This window comes from Triticum aestivum, chromosome 1D (assembly GCF_018294505.1).
Source record: "Triticum aestivum cultivar Chinese Spring chromosome 1D, IWGSC CS RefSeq v2.1, whole genome shotgun sequence".
NCBI classification, from domain to species: Eukaryota; Viridiplantae; Streptophyta; class Magnoliopsida; order Poales; family Poaceae; genus Triticum; species Triticum aestivum.
In genome coordinates, this window is record NC_057796.1 from 10,767,963 (window position 1) to 10,791,449 (window position 23,487).

At 47.2% G+C, this 23,487-nt stretch overlaps 2 protein-coding genes across 2 annotated transcripts; both read left to right on the forward strand.

Moving 5' to 3' along the window:
* Positions 1 to 8,707: 8,707 nt before the first annotated feature.
* LOC123179895 (transcription initiation factor IIA subunit 2) lies at positions 8,708 to 13,455 on the forward strand. The gene is made up of 4 exons (XM_044591801.1): positions 8,708 to 8,877; positions 9,477 to 9,615; positions 9,747 to 9,797; positions 13,012 to 13,455. Exons 2-4 carry the CDS (start codon positions 9,487 to 9,489, stop codon positions 13,150 to 13,152), a joined length of 321 nt encoding a protein of 106 aa, XP_044447736.1. The 5' UTR covers positions 8,708 to 8,877; positions 9,477 to 9,486; the 3' UTR covers positions 13,153 to 13,455.
* A 7,797-nt stretch (positions 13,456 to 21,252) lies between these two features.
* LOC123179897 (protein DEHYDRATION-INDUCED 19 homolog 6) lies at positions 21,253 to 23,340 on the forward strand. The gene is made up of 5 exons (XM_044591803.1): positions 21,253 to 21,514; positions 22,327 to 22,439; positions 22,551 to 22,628; positions 22,736 to 22,974; positions 23,066 to 23,340. The coding sequence occupies exons 1-5, from the start codon at positions 21,424 to 21,426 to the stop codon at positions 23,172 to 23,174; spliced, it is 630 nt and encodes a 209-aa protein (XP_044447738.1). The 5' UTR covers positions 21,253 to 21,423; the 3' UTR covers positions 23,175 to 23,340.
* The last annotated feature ends 147 nt before the right edge of the window (positions 23,341 to 23,487 follow it).

Below are 23,487 nucleotides of genomic sequence, written 5' to 3' on the forward strand. Positions count from 1 at the left end.
GCCGCGAGCGTAGGGGTGGTTGTCAGAAATCATATTGGAGAAGTACTTATCTCCTCTTGGGATTATATTGGTACGTGCTCTAGTGCAGAGGAAGCGGAACTTCGAGCGACATCTCAGGCCTTTACATCGGTATCACTCTTCACAAGCCCATTATTTTGGAAACTGACTGCTCTTTCGTGGCCTCTTGTTTTGCAAATGATAATCTGGACAGGTCAAACTTTGTTGATTTGAAAAAGGAAGTGTTGAGTGTCTCCAAGATGATGAGTATGTTAAAAATCACCAAGATAAACAGGAAGGCAAATATGGTGGCGCATGAGGTTGCAAAATTTAGTTTTTAAAATAGGTCTGATGGTATTCTTATCTTATTAATAGTGTTCCGCCCTACATGACAATAGCTGTAACGTACGATTGTATGAACATTTGTGTTACTTAATTAATATATGGGTGGAGTTTTCAAAAAAATAAATGGTAGGAGCGTTCGTCCTCGCATGCTCACGTTATCTCCACCCCCCTCATTTTTTTTTAGCTAACTCCACGCCCTCATTCGTATCGGGATCACAGCACCCGGCCGATTAAGTGCGGTATCCAGCGCGTATGGGCCAGTATTAGGCGTGAGGAAAAACCGTGTTTGGACAGAACGGCGGGCTGTCAGCCCACATTCTGACCCACCGCACAGGCCGTATTCGAATTCAGACAATTCACTTTTTTGTTTTTTTGTAGTAATACATGTCTCATTAATAAATATAGACTCACTTACAAGCCACGTAAACATCGACATTACAGGACTGGAAAAATAAAATAATCCTATAAAAAAAATCAGCGCGTGTCCCTCTCCAGTCTCCATTAAGAAAAAAGAGATTGATCACCTCTTCATCCGAGCTCGATGCGGCTCCATCGCTGATCAGCAGCTTTATGGATCTCCAAAGTAGTTTGCCTGAAGCAAAACCATCATCGTTGAGATAATCAGACCGGGACAACCTGTCCCTGGACACGACATCGAAATTCAGAACTGACACCCCTGCACGACTACGGCGTCGGAGGAGGAAACCAAAATTGTCAGCCTCCAACCACAAACCCAGCACAAGATGCACCATCTTCCAGCTGTCACTTGCGTAGACAACCGTCTGCGCGTACTCCTGAATGACAAAACCTCCCTGCTCCACCATGACGTCGGAGACAACGCCGCAGCAACGGGGACAGAGTAGAAGGAGAGACACACCTGATGGAGTAGCCACCGCCGCCTCACCGACACCATCCATGAATAACGTTGCCGATCTGAAGGATCGACAAACACACGATGCCATCAACTGCGAGACGCCGCCATGAAGGGCACCACCGGTGTGGGAGTGAAGTTGAGGCAGATTTATTCGGCCCGGCGCCACTCCCACCATCCCAAGTTCCCAATGACGCACCACGACCTACAAATCCAAACCCTAACTATAGAGTGGAGGAACAGGGTCCTCCTCCCTCCTGCCGCCGGAACAGCAACAAGAGGGAGAGGGGCCCAACACCCTCGCCTGTGGAGATCGGTGGAAAAAGATCGCCTCCATAGTCACCTGGCTCCCGGCGGCGACTAGGGTAGGAAAACAAGAGCCCCTTTTTCTTCGCTGCCCGGCACATAGAAGGTGACCTCGATCGTATCAGAGAGTATGCGTCCCTACTGACACGTAGGACCAGTCTTTTCCATCAGGGAATAAACATGAAAACCGTTTCATTAGGCACAATCATCATTTTTCGCAATACTTGTACAATCACCCCACCGATTACCAGAGGTAGCTTATTTTTCGAGTGAGACAGGGTTACGTAAAATGTACACAAGTTTAGAATAATTGCACTAAGTGGCTCACAAGACAGCGTCAAATTGTGCAAATTGGACGCAAAACTAACTACAAAACTGTCCCCCTCCAGCCGGACTGGTGTTTCAGCAAGAGGCACTGCATGAACCACGATAGTACTTGGGTCTCCGCATGTGTTTCGCCAGTAACCGCCTACGCCACGGTTGGTGCATTTCCGCTCCCTCCCTCCCTGGTTTTCTCAGGAGTCAATTACACCACAAGTGCTAAAACTTGGCGTGAAAAAACACTTTGATGCCAAAACTTGCGGCATACATTAAACTGGTGCCACAACTTGGCTTTGGCGTGCATATACGGTGTAAATTGCATTCGTAGACGGATACGGAGCTGACTAGGCGCGCCATATGGCATCAGGCCCGCTGCCCGTCACTGAAAGGGTACATATAGGGCGTGTCCTGTTATTTTGTGGAAAACCCCTCGGAATATTTTTCAAACATAAATTATGGCCAACCGGATTTGACCCCCTGATCTGCAGCGTGGAGGGTTCATACCTAACCAATGCACCCAAAACGATTTTCTGCTATATTTTCAGATGTACTTTATATATCGAGGTGCACTTAAGCTAGCTGGAGACCCTAAACTAGTTTGTAGTGTTATATTTTTAACAAAAACTAAACTATATGTAAATTATAATCTTTTTACGAATATGTAAATCATACTTGTGTGTCATGCCTTAGGTTTTTTTTCTATATATTTTAATAAATGCTTACAGAAGTTTAAAATGTTCGCAGTTTTTTTAGAAACAAATCTTCACAGTTTTACCAAAATATTAATGTAGTATATTAAACTGTTCATGCTTTAATAGTTTTTCTATATATTTTAATAAATGCTTATATAAGTTTATAAATCTTCACAGTTTTAATGAAATACCCATGTAGTCTATAAAAGTGTCCATGTTTTAAGAAAAATATATTCATATAATGTAGAAATCGTTGGCTAGGATTCAAACGAGTGACATGTAGTCATCAGGTGCGCGTAGCCACCACCCCACCCGACAACGTTATTCTTTTCTTCAAAATTTTATAAAATATATATAAATTATAATATTATATAATACATAATAATATTACATTATAAAATTATTCATGTATTATTTAAAAAATATCCATATGGTTAAATTGTAAATAAGAAAATTATGCACGTAATAATCATATTCAATAAAAATATCAAAGTATTTTTTGTTTTTCTATATATTTAAATAAATGATAATATATATTTAAAATTTTCATGCCTTTAATAAAAAAAGTTATGTATTATAAAAGTGTTCATTTTCATTCTGCAGTTTATTTTGTTTATAATGCACAATTATAATTTGCATATAATTTTTAATTTTTGTAGCGAATAACAGTGCAAAATGGTCAGTAGGGTGTCGAGCCCGCTTAAGGTCAACCGAATACATAGAGTGCGTATCCGTTTAGTATGAAAAATGGTTCTCGGTCCATTGGTTAGGCAGACGCGCATCCATGCTGCAGATCACGGGTTCAAAATACATCAGCCACCATTTTTGCACATAATTTGCTCGCTGACACATGGATCGACACGTGGCAGTGGCCTTTTTGCGAGAAAAAATAATTTCGATGGGATTCACAAAATAACAGGCCACAAGCCCTATCTCTGCCATTCAATGGCTGACAGTGGGTCCCACACCGTATGGCGCGCCTAATCAGCAATATATCCCGAATAGCATCATTAATCGAGATGCCACATGTTGATCCATTAAACACCGTTGCCATAGGCATGAAGCAATTGAACAAATTTGATGTACCTTCAGCGAATGACAGCACAACATTCCCGTGTGCTTGAAGTTGCCACGCTCGCATAGAAACTGATCACCCCTCCATCAACCGCGGGTATATGGCCTTGTACACCACCTTGCACCATTTGCCACGCCTCTCCGGATGGTGCCGCCGCACTAGGTACTTCACCCCTTGCTCAACCGGTTCGACCTTGTACCGCCCTGCTTCGCTCGCCAAACTTCTTGAATGTGGGCCCTAGTGTACACCTCACTCGCATGCTGCTCCAATGGCGTGTTAGATTTCATCACATGTGTTGCCTGCAAATTCGTGAAATGGGCTCCACAGGGTAGAAACCTCGCCAGTATGATTGAACAACATAATATATGCAGGTCTAAACCAAAAAACTGAAACTGCGCTCACCCTATAGGATAAATCAGAAGTACACGCTATAAAAAAGACACATCCGTGACATTATGGTCCGGACGAAAACTTTTTCTGTCATGCTTATGACATTTATATGGTGATAATTTTGAAAAAAATACGTATCATCATAGATGTGGTGGGCTCGTACTTCTATGATAAACAATTATGACAGAAATTGGACTTTTTGTCCTAGGCGGGCCGGAGACGTAGCTGCGTGACAGACATTCTTTGGGCCGTCCATGACATAAAAAATTGTGATAGAAGTGAGGCCGCGAAAAATTTCAGAAAGTTCCCGATTACGGTAGGTGGTCGAGGCCGAGCGATGCAGTGTGGTTTTGCGTGTGTGTGTGAAGCGCTCGCTAACTGAACCTGAGCGAGGTGTTCGCTTACTGAACCCGACCGATCGCACTGCTACGTACGGAAGCCGATTGATCGATCTCTTTGCTTCTAACTGAATCAATTGATTTCTTCGCTGCTAACTAAACCCGAGCGACTCCTTCTCTGTTAACTGAACCCAATCGATCGCTATTGCTGCTTACTGGAGCCGATCGAACCCCCGTGCGAGACGTAGCTAACCGGTTGGGTTGCCTCTGGATGAACAGTACCCATTGCTACCACGCGCGTGATACGTACAACGAGTCGGGACATAGTGAGTCCAGCCAATTTGGTTGTCTGTAAATGAACAGTTTTCAATTAGGGTTCGATGAATAAGACCCCGGTTATGTGTCTGACCGAAATTTTTACTCATCTGAGTAGAGATGCCCTCAAGACACTCAGGTCGTTTTCGGGTTCACTTCGTCACGCGTGTTAGGCCCATATTTGTTTGGAGCTGGGCCCTTTCACGTGTACGAGGGGTGTTGCGTTCACGTGGTTAATTTTATGGACCCATTTAAGACTGTCAATCTCTTGGCAATGGTGATTTTCAAATTAAAAAAAAAACCTTTTGGCAATGGTGAAAGCAATGTGTGAGTGCTCCTATTTGGCGCGCTATGCGCTGGCCATCGAGCCACTGCGCACCCTCTTTTCTGAAATAACTAATTAGGACATGTATAATGGTTGATAAGATAATTTTATTTTTAATATTTGCATGTAATTTAGAGATGATAAAAAAATGTCAATGGGTCATTTCTTAGCCTTGTCAACTTGAGAGTTTTTCCTTTTTTTTCTTAACTTCGTTTATTCAAAATATTTTATCTCTTAACCGTGCGTTCAAATCTTGAACTGTTTTCATCATTGAATTTCTCGCGTCGAAATCTTCAAAACTAGATCTCATGTTGATAGGTTTTGATGAACTTTTTTTCACAAAAAAATGTAAAAAAAAACAGACAAAAAAACCGAACCGGAAGCATGTTTTTTCCTTTTCAAAAGAGGCACGGCCGTGCCTTTCGCGAAAGCGCAACCGTTCCTCTCACGGAAGCAATACCGTGCCTCTCGTAGAAGAAAAAAAACAGAGAACGCATTTTATTTTTTGTTTCCAAAAGGCATGGCCGTGCCTCTCACGAAAGCACAACCTTGCCTCTCGCGGAAGCAAAACCATGCCTCTCACGGAGGAAAAAACAGAAAATATGTTTTCTCCGTTTACGATAGGCACGACCGTGGCTCTTGCGAAAGCACAACCGTACCTCTTCCGAAAGCAAAACCGTGCCTCTCGCGGAGAAAAAAAAAATAGAAAACGTGTTTTCAGAGAAGCACGGCCGTGCATCTCGCGAAAGCACAACCGCGCCTCTCGAGGAAGCAAAACCGTGCCTCCGGTGGAAAAAAAAATAGAAAACACATTTTTCTGTTTCCGAGAGGCATTGCCGTGCTGCTCACGGAAGCAAAACCGTGCCTCTCGCGGAAGCAAAATCATGCCTTTCGCGGAAGAACAAAACATGTTTTTTCGCGGAATAAAATTCAAAAACAAATTGTTCAAAAGCTAAGGAAGACCGGTGAAAAACCAAAAAGCCGAAAAAGAAGAAAATGCGTGTGAAAAAAAAACAAAATCCGAAGGGAGCGCCCAAGCGCGACACGTGGCGGCGGTTGAGAGGGCGCGCTCTCAGCCCACCCCCAAGCGATCTTTGGCAGGCTCCCGAAGGAGCGCTCGCCAACTAGTTGTTGGGGAACGTAGTAATTTCAAAAAAAATCCTACGCACACGCAAGATCATGGTGATGCATAGCAACGAGAGGGGAGAGTGTTGTCTACGTACCCACGTAGACCGTAAGCGGAAGCGTTTTATCAACGCGGTTGATGTAGTCGTACGTCTTCACGATCCGACCGATCCAAGTACCGAACGTACGGCACCTCCGAGTTCTGCACAAGTTCAGCTCGATGACGTCCTCGCCTTCTTGATCCAGCAAGACGGGCGAAGTAGTAGATGAGTTCCGGCAGCACGACGACGTGGTGACGGTGTTGGTGAAGTACAATCTCTGCAGGGCTTCGCCTAAGCACTACGAAAACTATGACGGAGGATAAACTAGAGGGGACGGGGTTGTCGGTACACGGCTTGGTGTTTCTTGATGTGTCTTTGGTGCTAGGCCTACCCCTCTATTTATATGTTGAGCCTTGGGGTCGAAACTTGGAGTAAAAGTCTCCACAAAGTCGGTTTCACCCGAAAGGCAAGAGTCCTTCTCGGACTCCAGGGCCAGACGCCAGGGACCCTGGCGTCTGGCCCCTGGACTCCGCAAAACTTCCTTTTGCGCTTTCCAAAAACCTTGTGGGCTTTCCCCTTTGGCCCAAATAAAGTGTTCTCGTACCCAAACATTTCGGGAAACATCCGGAACCCCTTCCGGTGAATTCCGGAACCCTTTCGGAGACTAAACACTATTATCCCATATATCAAACTTTATCTCCGGACCATTCCGGAGTTCCTCATCATGTCCATGATCTCATCCGAAACTCTGAACAACATTCGGTCACCAACTAACATAACTCATAGTACTATATCGTCAACGAATGTTAAGCGTGCGGACCCTACGGGTTCGAGAACTATGTAGACATGACCGAGACACCTCTCTGGTCAATAACCAATAGCGGAACCTGGATGCCCATATTGGCTCCTACATATTCTACGAAGATCTTTATCGGTCAGACCGCATAACAACATACGTTGTTCCCTTTGTCATCGGTATGTTACTTGCCCGAGATTCGATCGTCGGTATGTCAATACCTAGTTCAATCTCATTACCGGCAAGTCTCTTTACTCGTTCTGTAATACATCATCCTGCAACTAACTCATTAGTTACAATGCTTGCAAGGCTTATAATGATGTGGACCCTACGGACTCAAGGCTTATAACTAACTCATAATATAACTGTCATCGAAACGTTAAGCGTGCGGACCCTACGAATTCGAGAACTATGTAGACATGACCGAGACATGTCTCCGGTCAATAACCAATAGCGGAACCTGGATGCTCATATTGGCTCCCACATATTCTACGAAGATCTTTATCGGTCAGACCACATAACAACATACGTTGTTCCCTTTGTCATCGGTATTTTACTTGCCCGAGATTCGATCGTCGGTATCTCAATACCTAGTTCAATCTTGTTACCGGCAAGTCTCTTTACTCGTTCCGTAATACATCATCTCGCAACAAACTCATTAGTTGCAATGCTTGCAAGGCTTAAGTGATGTGCATTACCGAGAGGGCCCAGAGATACCTCTCCGACAATCGGAGTTACAAATCCTAATCTCGAAATACGCCAACCCAACAAGTACCTTCGGAGACACCTGTAGAGCACCTTTATAATCACCCAGTTACGTTGTGACGTTTGGTAGCACAAAAAGTGTTCCTCCGGTAAACGGGAGTTGCATAATCTCATAGTCATAGGAACATGTATAAGTCATGAAGAAAGCAATAGCAACATACTAAACGATCGAGTGCTAAGCTAACGGAATGGGTCAGGTCAATCACATCATTCTCCTAATGATGTGATCCCGTTAATCAAATGACAACTCATGTCAATGGCTAGGAAACATAACCATCTTTGATCAACGAGCTAGTCAAGTAGAGGCATACTAGTGACACTCTGTTTGTCTATGTATTCACACAAGTATTATGTTTCCGGTTAATACAATTCTAGCATGAATAATAAACATTTATCATGATATAAGGAAATATAAATAACAACTTTATTATTGCCTCTAGGGCATATTTCCTTCACTAGTTGCTCTACTCTTTCCCCTGCACACCTTTTTGGGTTGGCCCATGCGTGGGGCGAGTTTTTTCATTTCATTTTTTGTTTTTTCTTTTTTTTTCTTTTATGTTTTTGTTTTTATTGGTAAAATAATTCGAGATTGCAAAAAAGTACAGATTTCAAAAAATGAATTTTGAAAAATGTTCAGGAAATGATAAAATGTTCGTGGATTCAAAAACATATTCATGATTTTGGAAAAAAAAACATATGTATTCGAAAAAATCGGGTCTTCAAAATGCCTTTTCTTTTAAGTTTTTTTTTGTTGAGCAACTTGTTTGAAGTTTATTATTTGGGAACTGACCTTTGTGCTTGGCCCATGTGGCTCCGGCCCACGGTCAAGTACGTCCCAGCCCAGCCCGGCCCGGCCCGGCCCATGGTGGGTGGCCACCGTGGCCCAGGGGCAGAACCGTCAACCGGTGCCGACCAGCCACAGCCAGCCTGCGGCCACCAAGAGCCGGAGGCAGAGAGAGCAGAGACAGAGAGCGATAAGCAGAGAGAGCTCCTCATCCGCCTGCTCCCTATATATAATCCCCAATTTCGTCTCCCAGCATATAAAGCCTCCCGATTTCGAACCCCCCATCCCCTCCCCTCCCCCCCACTCCTCTCCCCCGATCCGCACCCTCACCCCGCTCCAGGACCCGCCGGATCTCGCCGCCAGGACCGTCGTCGACCCGCAGCCACCGCAGGTGATTCCCCTCTCCGTCGCCCCTTCGATTCCGTCCCGCAGATCAAATCGCTGCCCGCTGTGTTGCTCTGTCGCCGGCTTCTGCTCCGTCCGGGATCAGTCCTGCCCGCCGGAATGGGCTGGGCGGCCGTCCCCCGGGCCTTCCGCTCTGCTTTTCTAGGGTTCGCTCGCTCGTTCGTTCGTTGAGCGGTGGGAGGGGGGGATTAGTCGCCCCCCTTGGGCTTGCCGTTCCACGGCGGATTCGTCGATGGATTCGGTGGGAGGGGAGATGCCGCCGGAATGGAACCCCGCCGGGAAAAAAAAGATCTTTTTATTCGTCCTTCCTTGCGGGGGTGGGGAGTGGCTGATCTGCATCTAGCAGAGGAACCGGACAGATGAGCCACTGATTTTGGTTGATGTGTAGTAATAGCTTACTACTTGTTCGTATCGAATCATCATCAAATGGGGGATCTTTTGTTCAGAGACGATTCACATGGCATGACTGAATCGCCTCTGCTTGTTGTTATAGTACTAGACTTTACTCTGTATGTGACATGAATGGAATGGATACTTATCTAGCTTGCTGCCAATATCTGACGAGAGTGTGCTTGTTCGGCGCAGGCAAGCCGATATGGCCACCTTCGAGCTGTACAGGCGGTCCACCATCGGCATGTGCCTCACCGAGACGCTCGACGAGATGGTCTCCAGCGGCACCCTCAGCCCCGAGCTCGCCATCCAAGTGCTCGTCCAGTTCGATAAGGTGCGACAGCTGGGACATTCTTCCTTGGGTTAACGCCAGTCTTCCCCCTTCAGATTGGGGGAACATGATTCTAGTTATCTTGCAGATGATTTGATTTATGGTTTCTCTGTGTTTCTCGTGTGTGTGTGCAGTCTATGACGGAGGCACTGGAAAACCAAGTGAAGAGCAAGGTTACTGTCAAGGTACGTGCTTTGGGAAAACAAAGTTGTAATTTTTCGCGCCATTTCGGTGTTCGCCTGCTCGGTCGGCCCGTTATTATTTGCCATATGCTGCCGTGAATTAATTTGTCGGGTTCTAAAAAGGTTATGACCTTTTGGAGTATGATAAATATGTTTGCTTTTCTAGATAGCGGTCGATCAATATCCGCACGACACGTGGTACCAGTGCCAAGTTGCACTGCAGTTTAGCTTGTTTGTTCACATCGCAGACCTCTGTAAAGGAAACAAACCTCAACTTTTTCTTGTCTTGCATATGCATATACTTCTTAGTTCTTACTAGAGATACGGGCCACCGTTTCCAAGTCCGTAATGGCAAAGATCCTGGAGAATCTGTTCGTTCTGAGTTCAACGGATGTCGCCCATTTGGGGAAACTCTGGGATTGTGTAAAAACCATGTTTTACTAAATAAAACTTGTTTACATAATGTGTGTTCACATCCAAAAATATCTTCTAAAGCTACCGTTTATTTTCTGTTTTCTTTCGTGACCATAGTTTCAGTCACCTTAATTTACATGATGTCAAATAGTACTGGTTTTTCTCAATAACTAAAGCATTAACATGGAATTTGGAAGAAAATATCCTTTTGTAGCACAAATGAATTGCAGTGGAACACGTTGGGATTTTTTGCTTGCCTGATTGATCTTGAATAAAATGAATGAAGTTATCAACATAGTATCAAATAATTTCTGATATCCGATTATGGTTCATGGTTCACCGTAAAAAAAACTAAACCAACCAGGATTAGCCCTTGGTGGCATTTTTGCTAGCAAGAAAGGCAAGCACCAAACTTTGAGTAGGCTGAGCCTCGAACGCAGATTGGCAGGCTGCAAGCACTTCAGCCTGCTCTAGCTAGCCACCCGAGCAGATGCTCGGTCTTGTTCATGGTTCACTATAGCAGGTGCCATCATTCACCATAGCAGCTACCATTAAGGATTTCATTGATTACTAAAGATAAGTTCAGTGTTTCCAAGGCCGTAAAGGGAAAGGTCCTGGGGAATCTGTTTGTACATGATGTTCCGAGTTCTAGGGATGTCGCACAATTTTGGGCAACTCTGGAATTGTGTAATAAAAATTTGTTTACAAAACAAAACTTGTTGACATAATGTATGTGTACAACTAAAAATGAGCTTCTGAAGCTACCACTTGTTTCTAATTCTTTTGTTTCAGTCACCTTAATTTGCATGATTTCAAATACTACTGGATATTCTCAATATCCAAAACATTAAGATGGAGTGTGGAATTTTTTTTATCCTTTTATGGCGCAAATGAATAAGAGTGGAATGCATTAGAATTTTCCGCTTGCCTGATTGATCTTCAACAAAATAAATGAAGTTATCGACAATAGTGTTAAATGATTTCTGATATTAGATATGGTGGTTCATTGTTCACCATAAAAAAAAACCTCGACCAACCAGTACTTCGCCTTCGGTGCCATTTTTTTAAATATAGAAGAAAGGTGGGGGCTGAGCCTCGAACACTGGTTGGCGGGCTGCCGACACTTCAGCCTGCTCTAGCTAGCCACCCGAGCAGATGCTCGATCTCTTCCATGGTTCACCATAGCAGGTGCCATTAAGGATTTCAATTGATTCCTCATGTCCACATTGAATTTGAACCTGATAGAGAACTGATGTTTGTCTGGAATACGGATAATCACAAATACATGGAGATGTTAATATTTTGTTTTCCCCCAACTATGGGTGTTACTTTTTTTCTGAGAAAGGAGTCCCCTGGTCTTATATAGAAACCAAAGATAATGTGTTAAATAGCTTCTAATATCAGATTATGTGGTTCATGGTTCACCATAAAAAGTCAACCAATGCTAGACCCTGGTAGCATTTTTAAAAAGAAGAAAGGCGAGCCTGCGGAGGCTGAGCCTCGAGCGTGGGTCGGCAGGCTGCGAGCACTTCAGCCTTGCTCTAGCTAGCCATCCAAACAGACACCCCGTCTCGTCCATAGTTCACCATAGCAGGCGCTATTAAGGATTTCATTGATTCCGTTCTACATTGTACTTGAACCTGATAGAGAACTGATGTCAGAGTCTGGAATATGGGATAATCACAAAGACATGGATTTGCCAATTATTTTTTTTTCACTCAACTATGGTAAGTTGTTTAGTTTTTTCTGAGAAAGGAGTCCCCTGGTCTCCTATATAGAAACCAAAGATGATTGTCCTGCAATACCTTATGAATACATTCCACCCGTGGCATGAAACAAAAACATAGTCCTAACTCAGCCAACAATATTCTCTATCTCACGATAGTCAGACCTGAAAATCACCTCGTATGCAGTTTCTGTGAATTGAATTCAAGTTAGATCTGCAAGCTGCATTTGATATCCTTGTTACTGGAGGCTATACAACGAACCGCCGTCATCACTAACTAAATCTTGTACCTTTGTGTGCTCATAAATGCTGCCTGTAGCCTGTTTTTTGTACTCGAAAACATCTAAAGCATATAATTACCATTTTCTTATACGTTGCTGGGCCTAGCTGATAGAGCACAGAGGGCGCAAGCAGGACTGGTTCCTGGCTCCCGGTTGCTGTTTGTTTAGAAGTTCTTCTAGAGGGTTGACAGTGCGTGTATAATCTGACGGTGAACTGGATTCTTGGTTGCAACTTTAGGGATGGAACCTGGCATCGACCAATCTCCTGTCAATTTGCTGAAACTGTTCCCACAAAAACAAGTTGATTTTTTGTTGTTGAAAATGTGTAGAGTTGTCAATTGGTTGAGTAAACCAAGATACTCTTTGCCGTTCTAGGAAACCTCCTTTGTTTAATGGATCTCTTTTAGTTAATGTGTGGATTGACGTGGGAGGAGTTATTTCGAGCTTTTTAATGCTGTCACCACAAATTCAGCTGTTGTTCAGACTTGTGCTTGCTTCTCATTGACATGGTCGTCACTGCATCTGCATTCCTCATGCCTGTCCGTGTCTGGGTACAAACAAGGCCATCTGCACACCCTGTTCTCTGCTACAGCTGTAGTTCAGACTGTGTGCTACTGATAATCCAATTCCGTGCCGCACTGATAATCCATCAGGTTAATGCTGTCGCCACGAAATTCAGCTCTAGTTTCAGACCTTTTTCTCCTCGTTGCCATGATTCTCACTGCATCTAGCTTAGATTGATAATCTTTGCCAGAATAATACTCATCCCTGTTCCTTTTTCTGTGCATATATGCAGGGCCATCTGCACACCTACAGGTTCTGCGACAACGTGTGGACATTCATATTAACCGATGCGCAGTTCAAGAACGAGGAGACCACCGAGCAGGTCGGCAAGGTGAAGATCGTGGCCTGCGACTCCAAGCTACTCAGCCAATAAGCAGCTCGCTCCGGCGCGAGCGAGCTGGTGACCCCCGGAGGCGGGGCTCGTTCGACCCCCACCTCCGCTAGAGAAGAACACCACCGCCGCCGCCACATTGCCATCTTCATAATCCATGGGTACCTGTAGGATCTCCTGGTACGCGATGCTCTAGAGCATCGCATCGCATCGCATCGCAGCCACAGAACTTTTTCCCGATCCGTGTCGTTGTAATGTTGTTTCCGGAACTTTTGATATAACTGGTGACTGAATGAGTAAGTAGCAATCAAAACTTTGTTTGGAAAATGTATGTGACATTTAGCAGATCTTGTGTGCTGCCGGTGTTTTTCGCCGAACTCATGCCGGGTTTTTCCAGCCTGCCATATTATCATTGATATGTACTAGCTGGGATTTTTTGGCTGGGAAATGCTTGTTTGTGCCAAGAACAAGCAGAAAGCAGAGTATTTTTCTTGGCTTTGCATTGCAGTTTTCAGGTGGAAAAGTCAAGAGATGTGTGTGCCGAGCTGAGCTCCAGTGCCAAGCCGACACCAGCATGCTGTTGTTGTGGCCACTTGTAATGGTGGCAGAGAAGAGAATCAGAGATGGGCTGAGCACATGCACAGCTGAGGCGAATGACCGGTGACAAGACTGAGCAGAGCTGCTCTGCCCTGCTCTCTTCTCTGCTCTGCTTTTTGTGTAGGGCCAGACGCTAGAGAAAGAGAGAGAGAGAAGGAATAATAACTGCATGCAATGCATGCATGAGGTGGCTTCCACTGGCAATAGCCACCTTTCAGTTCAGGTCTGATTGCTACTGACCATGAAAGATACTGTAAGAGCATCTCCAGCCGTTGGCCCCACGGGCGCCTAAAATCGCCGCCTGGGGGTGAGCCGGCGCAAAAAGCAAAAAATCGGCCGGGGCGAGTTGGTCCCTAGCCGTCGGCCCTAGGGCCGTCCTAGGCGCGTTCAAAAAAATAAAAAAATATAGCAAAGTTCAAAGTTCGGCGAAGTTCGGCATATATTACATAAAAGTCGGCGGATTTTTATTACATAATATATCTAATTAAAAAAGAAACTGGCTGAATGCGGAGTAGTCGCCGTCGTCGTCGTCGGGCTTCTCCTCCTTGACGCGGCCGTCCCTGGTGGACCCCTAACCGGCGTCGCCTACGCGGACTGGTGGCGGCGGCGCGTCGTCGTCGTCGCTGTCCTCGATGACGACGACTCCTCCTTCGTCGCGGCCCCGGCGGCGCTGTGCGAATCGCCGCAGGGCGGCGCACTGGCGCTCCCTCGCCATCTTCAGGGAGTCCGTGCGCGTCCATTCCAGGGCCTCGTCGTCGTCGAGCTCGACGTCGCCGCCGTGCTCCGTCTTCACCGCGGGGAGGCCCAGCTCCGGCTTCACCGACACGAGCCCCGGCTCCGTCTTGGACTTGACGAAGCGCGGAGGAGCCGACGAGGGGGCGCGCCGGCCGCCCTCGTTGATGACGATGCCGGCGCTGCGAGTGCGCCGGCCGAGCGGCGTCTCCGCCGCGGGCTCGGCCTTGACGCCGAGCAGCGCCGGAGAGCTGGAGGAGTGCGAAGAAGACCGTGAGGAGGAGGAAGAAGAGGAGGCGCCGAACCTCCTGGGCAACCATTGCCCGTCGCGTCGGCGGTGAGCCGTTGCCGTGGCGGCCGCCCTCGCCGGGGGGTATGCCAACGGCGGGTCGTTGCCGCCCTCGAGGTACGTCAGAACGCCCTCGAGGGTGCGGCCGGGGACACCCCACCACAGGTGGCGTCCCTCGCTGTTCTTCAGGCCGGCCACCACCGGCGCGCCGTTGGTGGACGCCATCCTCTGCTGCTGCCGGCGCTGGAAGTACGCCGTCCACGCTGCTTGATTGTCGGCGGCGTACTCAGGGAGGGCGAGCTGGTCGTCGGTGAGGGAGGCGCGCACGACCTCGACCTCGTCGGCGAAGTACGAGGGTTTCGCCACGGCGTCGAGCAACGGGGAATGGGCACTCCCCCGTTGCTGAGTCTCCACCCTGTCGGCCCGGCGCGCATGTCTGGCGGCGCCGGGATGTTCGCCTGGAACAGGAGCCAAGACTCCTGTTCGCGGAGCGAGCGGCGGCCGAAGCCGTTGGCCGCCGCCTCATCTCCGGGGAATCGCTCGACCATCGGGAGAGGCAGGGAGGGAGAGGGAGGGCTCGACGGCGGCACTCGGGAGAGGGAGGGCTCGTCGGCGGCTCTCGGGAGAGGTAGAGCTCTGCGGCTAGGGCTAGGGTTGTGGTGTGGCCAGAGGCGAGGGAGGCCACCGACTTATATAGCCGCGCCGCGCCGTGTGTACGCGTGCGAGGGAGGGGAGGCGGCGGCGTGAGGAATCAATGGTAAGGCTGACCGGCGGCAACCTTGCCATTGATTCCCCGCGGGAAACCGAGGCGTTGGGGGGAAGACGACGCGCGATGTCGCTAACGCGCCGGGCCCGCGGTTCTTTCGCGCCAAAACCGCTCGCCCCGGTGCCCCCGAGCGCCCCCAGCGCGCCGGGTTCGGCCTGGGTCCGCCGACGCTAATTTCGGCCCAGGCCGGCGAAAATCGGGCTCCTGGGGGCGCGACTGGGCCGATTTTTCGGCGCCGGCGCAAAAAAATCGCCTGCGGAGGCCTTTCTGAAGGCGCGGCTGGAGATGCCTAACACATGCACACTCACCAGGCCACCAAAAACAGGGGAGAAAAAAACTCAAAGCATGCCACAGTGCCTGAGGAAGCTGTGGTGTGTGGTTCTTGTCTTGACTCCTCCAATCAGCAACCTACACATGTCCATTCATGGCAAGCTCCCACCCCCCCCCCCCCCTTCCTTCCCATTAAAACCCATCATCATCATGATCATCACTGCAAAAGAAGAAGAAAAAAGGTGCCATTTTTTAGTGTGAGAAAGTGGCATGTAGAAAGCTCAACCTTGACGACGGCCACACACTTGTTCACCACCATGATCTGACGTTCACCCATGGGAGGACAAAAAAAAGAAAACTGTCCAAAATCTTCTCCATGTCCATGCGCAAGAGTGAGCCAGACAAAAGCTCTCTTCCATGTCCATGTGCCTGGTTTGGGCTGCTCTACTCCCAATCCACTGAATTCAGAGCCATTTCGTGTGCACAAGTTTAACATGATTTAGACAGACAGTCCAAAATACTACAAGCTGGAAAGGCTTGTGTTTGTGATTCTTATGTTTCCCACTGCTCCAGTCAACAACCTACGCATGTTCATTCATGGCAACCTCGCACACACACACACAATTTTTAATTAAGACATTGCTAATACTATAAAAAAGTGAGCATTTTCAGTGTGGCAAGTGGCACTCACACTCACAATCAGACTTAATAGCTAAGCGCTCACACTCAGGTCCTAAAACAAACATTGCACACAATTGTTTTCTTCTTCTTGGGATCGCTTTCCAACTTGGCTTGCCTCCCAAGTTCCCTCATGAAAAAGGCCCGCCCATTCAGAAAGGGAGAAACAAAACGCATTGATGATTAAATTTCAGAGTTTTTAAATAACTCATATTACATACTTAACGGCACAAGTTGCATCATCTGTTTTGTTTATCCCACATGCTCCCAGTGCCTGTTCTCCTGCTATAATCTTTTTGTGCCAGAGTTCCGTACAGGGCAACGTGGCAGCAGTAGGCGACAAAGATCTGCTCAATCTCAATCTCAATCCTTTTCTTGACACTGTAATAAGTTACAGAAGTTGTGTATAATATGAAAGGCAAAATAAATCATTAGGACAGTTCGCGACCTGAGCAACTGAAGGAGACAAGTGGTTTACTATGTCGAATAATCAACTTTGTTAAACTTCTGGTACGAGTGCAACAAAAGGTCAAGTTTTGCCCCTAAAAAGTTTAAGATATTTTTAATTTTTTTCCCAATAACTATTTTTTTACATACCATGTGCATATTACACACCCGAGAGCCAAGGGGTGTTTTCCAAGATCCCACGCCCTGCACATTAAGTCATGTATCATCATCATTATTATTGCAAAAAAGGTGAACTTTTTGGCTTGAGTGATTGCAAGTGGCATGCGGAAAGAAGGCTCAACCTTAGTGGCTAAGGGCATCTTCGGACCCGTAAACCTCCCGTAACAGTTTGGACCGCGGAAGCCATCCACCGTCGACCTGTATTGGTCCACGGAGCGGTCCGGACGCGATTTCTCTTGCAAACCGGAGACAAAAGGTGGGGGAGGTTTGCGGGAGTCTAGACCGATCTCACGCCCGCTTCTGACCGCCATGGCCCACCAAAAAACCCTCCCCCCAGCGAGCGCATCCCGTGCGGCGTCAGCTGCCCGCATTCATGCCGCTGTAGAGCGCGCTGCTCTCCATTGAAGGCGGCTCAGGGCGGACACGACCTCTCACTGCCTCTGCCAATGAAGCGGCGCGCCGACTGAGGGCGCCCCCGCTGCACGCCCGACTGAACACGCCTCCTCGCCGCATTCATACGCCTCCATTAAACCCGTGTGGAAGCCGAGAAATCTACTCCGGCCACACATCCGTTCATGAGCGAGCCGGCATTAAACGCAACGCCGGCCGAGCTCCCTCCATCCACCCTCTATTTAAACGAGGCTAGACGCCGGGCAAGAATCACACCCTCCGTCGCTCCCCACATCTTCTGATGGCTTCCGAAGAGCAGTTCGTCGGCATACAAGCCAGCTAGGTGGCCCGCCGAGCCCGCCCGATACGAGCGAGGCAGCCCACTGCTCCACCTCCCTCGCCCGACCTGCCGGAGCATCCCCCTTCCCGCGCGCGCATCCCATGTGGAAGCCGAGAAATCTACTCTGGCCACACGTTCGTTCATGACCGGGCCGCATACATGACTTAATACAGAAAGTTGTGTATAATATGAAAGGGAAAAAATCATTAGGTGGCGACCCGAGCAATTTTAAAAAAAAGTGGGTTATGTCGAATAATCCTTTGTTAAACTTCTCGTACAAGTGCAACAGAAGGTCAAGTTTTTCCCCCAAAAAGTTTCAGATATTTTCAACTTTTTTATAATTACTATTTTTTTTTTTTTTGCATACCATGTGCATATTACACACCCAAAAGCTGAGGGTTGTTGTCCAAGATCCCACCCCCCTTCACGTTAAGTCATGTATCATCATCATTATTGCAAAAAAGGTGAACTTTCTGGCTTGAGTGATTGCAAGTCACATGCAGAAAGAAAGCTCAACCTTAATGGCTAAGGGCATCTCCAAGACGCACCGTAAACCTCCCACCATGGTTCAGACCGTGTAAGCCATCCAACACCGACCTGTATCGGTCCACGGAGCAGTCCGGACGCGATTTCTCTTGCAAACCGGAGACAAAAGGTGGGGGAGGTTTGCGGGAGTCCATACCGATCTCACGCCCGCTTCTGACCGTCATGGCCCACCAAAAAACCCTCCCCCCAGCGAGCGCATCCCGTGCGGCGTCAGCTGCCCGCATTCATGCCGCTGTAGAGCGCGCCGCTTCTCATTAAAGGCGGCTCAGGGCGGACGCGACCTCTCACTGCCTCCGCCATTGAAGCGGCGCGCCGGCTGAGGGCGCCGCCCGCTGCACGCCTGGCTGAACACGCCTCCTCGCCGCATTCATACTCCTCCATTAAACCAATGTGGAAGCCGAGAAACCTACTCTGGCCACACGTCCATTCATGCCAGGACCGGCATTAAACACAACGCCGGCCGAACTCCTCCTGTCTGCCCTTTTTTTAAACGAGGCCAGACGCCGGGCAAGAATCACACCCCTCCACCGCTCCCCATATTTTCTGATGGCTTCTGAAGAGCAGTTATCCGGCATACAAGCCGGCTGGGTGGCCCGCCGAGCCCGCCCGATACGAGCGAGGCAGCCCACTGCTCCACCTCCCGCGCCTGCCGTAGCAAGTTGCAAGATTACAAAGTGCAAGAGGAAGCTGTGGCAAGTTCCAACCCCCTTCCTTCCCATTAAGCCATCATCATTATTGCAAAAGAAAAAGGGTGCCCTTTTTGAGTGTGAGAAAGTGTCATGCAGAAAGCTCAGCCTTGACGGCCACACACTTGCTCAGAGAACAGGGGGAGCCAGCCAAAGCTCTCCTCCATGTGCCTGCCTGGTTTCAGCCGCTCTACCACCGGTCCACTGAACCCAGAGCCTTTTGCGTGCACAAGTTTAACATGCTTTTCGTAGACAATCCAAAATACTATTCCCTCTGTTCCAAAATTCTTGTCTTAGAATTATCTAAATACGGATGTATCAAGTCAGATACATCCGTATCTAAACAAATTTAAGACAAGAATTTTGGGACGGAGGGAGTACAAGCTGGAAAGGCTTGTTGTGGTTCTTCAGTCAGCAACCTACACGTGTTCACTGCCATGATTGAAGATGAATATATATCGAAAGTTTTTTCGTAAAAAAGGAAGAATACGGTACAAACAGAAACGCTAATACATACACATATATACTCATCCCTCTGAATGCATGCATGCATGCATATCATATCCATATAAGCACCTCCGAGAGACTGAAAGGGCATATCATCAAACTGACGAAGTCGCTACACACATCTTTCTAGTTGACGAGAACACATGTTTTCACATACACCTTCGTAGTCGACGAGAACACATGTTGGTTAGGAATGCGTCCGCTCTTTAAGCCATTGTATGTATGCACACCATTGTTTTCTTCTTCTTGGGTCGCTTTCCAACTTGGCTTGCCTCCCAAGTTCCCTCATGGAAAAAGGCCCATCCATCGATCCTCAAAAAGGAAAAAATAAAATAAAAAAAGTCCCATCCATCCAAAAAGTGAGGGAGAAACAAAACGCACTGATAATTAAGTCAGGGTGGTCATGATGAGCAACACTCCCAATGTTTGTTTGTTCTGTAGTGCCAGAGTTCCGTACGAGGCAACGTGGCAGCTGGAGCCACTATTTCTTTTGCATATAATACTCCCTCCGTTCCATAATATTATAATATAAAAACGTTTTTAACACTACACTATGAAAGAAAGAAAACAAGCGGTTTATATTGAATGTAATCAACTTTGTTATACTTTTGATACGAGTACAATGGCAGGCCAAGTTTCTTTCCAAAAAGTTTTAGATATTTTCAACTTTTTTCGTAATTACTACTTTCTTTTTTTGCATACCATGTGCATATTACCCACCCAAGAGCCCAGGGGCGTTTTCCAAGATCCCACCCCCTGCACATTAAGTCATGTATCATCATCATCATCATCATTATTGCAAAAAAGGCAGACTTTTTGGCTTGAGTGAGTGCAAGTGGCATGCATGCAGAAAGCTCAGCCTTAATGGCTAAGCACTCACTCAGGCCCAGGTCTCAAACAAACAAACGCACTGCATGTACACATTTTGTTTTCCTTTGCTGGCACTTTCCAATTTGGCTTGGCTCCCAAGTTCCCTCAGAAAGGTGATTAACTACTGTTACTTATTGGAAAGAGAAGCAACATAAGGCCGGCCATGAAGACAATTAATTAAGAGTTAGATCAGGACACCCACAAACAAACCTGGCCATTGTGCAAGTTGCATCATTTGTTTAACCACATGCCACATGCTCTCTATAATGTTCTCTATAATCTTTCTGTGCCAGGGTTCCGTACAGGGCAACGTGCCTTGCTGACAACAAAGGTCAGAAATATGCCTTGAGAGTGCCCGCCTGCTTAATCCAAAGTCACATTAGGATAAGAGCAAGATGGACGAGACCAATACCGCTTTGTTTTATAGTACTACTCCCTCCGTTCCATAATATAGTGCCTATAAACTTTTTGAGAAATCAAACTTTGCAAACTTTGACCAAGTTTGTAGGGAAAAATATTTATATCTACAATAATAAAAATAAATAATATACAGCAGTATAATAATAAAAAACTTCAACAATTAGGATAGTTGCAGAACTGAGCAATCAAGAAAACAAAGGGTTCATGTTGACACATAGTTAACATTCTCCCCTCACCTAACCAAATTCCATCACGGGCGTCATTTTCACCATCCTTTTTCTTCTCTCTCTCGCGTTGCTTTTGAACATGTCATCGCACGGGAAGAAAAGAAGATATTCCTGTGGCCACAAAGGCGAGGAGGCGCCCACCATGGACGGACGGGCATCCTAGTTTATTTATAAATGCGTGTGTATACCACATGAGGAGCTGAGAGGGAGCAACGAGGCTGACCCACCCCACCCCCTCCCTGCTCTGCCATTACTTGGCGTGTGCTGCTGCCGCTGCTGAGGTGAACAGGAGAGAGAAGAAGAATAGAAGAGCAAGCAGCGAGAACTCTGAGGCAGAGAGAGAGAGAGAGAGAGAGAGGAAGAAGGAGATGGAGGTGCAGGCTCGCCATGGCTGCCTACCAACAGGGAGGCAGCAGCACCTCCATGGCCATGGCCAGGCTCACCAACAACCTCCCGCAGGTAGGGGTCTCTGCAAGAACTCTTGGCCATTCTCTTCTTTCCCCCTCTTGCCCGACAGTTCTCTGCTCTCTTTTCTTCTGCTTCTCCTGTCCAGTGATCCTCCTCTGCATTCTCAATAGAAATTTTATTTCTTGGGCAGCCATTGCTCTGTTTGATCCAATCTTTGGAAGGCTCTGTTTGGTTCTTGGGGTGCTCTGCTCTCTCAAATTTATGCCCCCCCTCCCTCCTCCCCTTTCCCCCGTCTCCCCTGGTTTTACTGGCTTCTGAGGAGGGGCCTGCGTTTTGATCTCTGCCCGGCAGGGTTAGATGGGACCTAACGTGTCCCATCTATCTTCTTGCTCCATTAGAAGCAGGAGCAACCGAGGCAATATTTTTCCTGTTTTCAGGGATACATCATGCGTTATCTTGTGATGTGATCCAGCAGATCGGCTCTGCACAAGGAAAAGATTCTCAACAGTGAAATTTATTAGAGTATGATGGTCTTTTTAACCTTTTGATTTCTGGGAGGGAACCAGTAATAGCAAGGGTCTGCAGTGTGAATCACATGAGGGAGAAAGAGAGAGAGGGAGAGAGGGATTTGTGTGGGAAAATTTGGGCTTATCTGCATATTGTCTCTGTCCAGTTGGCTCACAGCTTTTGTGACTCCCATCCTTTCCTTTCAAACCATAAAAATGCCCTCAAAGTGCAGATAAATTTCACAAATGCAGTTAAAAAAAATAAGATGCAGCTGTGAACTTACTGATTTTCTCTCTTCTCAGAGGCACTGGCTCCACATCTTTTACCACTGTATAATAAAACAAACAAATTTGCAGGAGAAGATGAGTGGTGGGAGTACTTCCCCTGCCCCTTCTGCTACATTGAGGTGGAGGTCCCCTTCCTCTGTGACCACCTGCAGGAGGAGCACTGCTTTGACATGAGGAACGCTGTAAGAAAAAGAAAAAAATCATTGTGCATTCCCCTCTCTGGTGATTCAGTGGCTTCTCTTGATGTAAAAATTCCTCTCTGGTGATTGAGTGGCTTCTTCTTCTTCTTCCAGGTGTGCCCGATCTGCGCCGACAACCTCGGGGCCGACACGGCCGGGCATTTCAGGGAGCAGCACTCACAGCAACTCAAGGTACAGTGAAACTTCATCTTTACTTGCAGTAATGTCATGAACAGACACTGCAATCAATTTGCAAACCACATTGCAGCTCACTGGCAATGCCATTTTGATCACAACAGATGAGGAAGTCTTCTTCTTCCAGGGCAGGAGCAGCAGCTGCTGACAAGGAGGCATATGAAGAGGATGACTCCTACTTCGAAGAATCCTCATACATCATGGGCCGGCCGGTAGCTGATGATCATTCCCCTGACCCTCTGCTCTCCCAGTTCATCTGCACCGTCGCGCCCCCGGTCATCGATCCAGAGCCCAGCAAGGCCGAGGAGGTTGATCATGCTGCACCTTCCTCAGATGATCAGAGGTATGATCAGTGCATATAGAGCTTGAAAGGTCCTGAATCTGAACAATGGTGGCTGACTGCTCCAAATGCTCTGCTTCCTTCTTGCTTGCAGGCTGAATCAGGTTGTGATGGATGATGCGTCGAAGCAGGACCTCGAGGAGCGGCTGCGGAGAGTCGAGTTTGTGAAGCAGATGCTGATGACGACGATGGCTTGGGACTGATTCTCCAGGGCTGGTTATAGCACTTGAGTAGCTAGGATTGCCCAGGATCTTGGAAGTGTGCCATTTTTGTTGAGATTGACCCTTTGGCACATGTACACCTGCAAGCTTGGATACCTGAATTGACCAATGTTGATCCTTTAAGCTAAGCTCTGGTTACCTTCATGTCTCTTCCCAGGAGAAACCAGTTTGGTGACTTTTTTTTTTCTTTTACATAATTGACACTTCACTCTTTCGCATTAAAAGTACACATAATGCAAGAACATAAACTTTCTCAACAAAGAAGAAACATCCAGCAAGTACACTGTACAAGCAA

Bases quoted from the DNA above. Each gene is read 5' to 3' on its own strand.
- LOC123179895 (XM_044591801.1), top strand. From the start codon at position 9,487: ATGGCCACCTTCGAGCTGTACAGGCGGTCCACCATCGGCATGTGCCTC. The intron at 9,616-9,746 runs GTGCGACAGCTG...GTGTGTGTGCAG, and splicing joins TGCTCGTCCAGTTCGATAAG to TCTATGACGGAGGCACTGGA. The intron at 9,798-13,011 runs GTACGTGCTTTG...GCATATATGCAG, and splicing joins AGAGCAAGGTTACTGTCAAG to GGCCATCTGCACACCTACAG.
- LOC123179897 (XM_044591803.1), top strand. From the start codon at position 21,424: ATGGAGGTGCAGGCTCGCCATGGCTGCCTACCAACAGGGAGGCAGCAG. The intron at 22,440-22,550 runs GTAAGAAAAAGA...TTCTTCTTCCAG, and splicing joins GCTTTGACATGAGGAACGCT to GTGTGCCCGATCTGCGCCGA. The intron at 22,629-22,735 runs GTACAGTGAAAC...TGATCACAACAG, and splicing joins AGCACTCACAGCAACTCAAG to ATGAGGAAGTCTTCTTCTTC.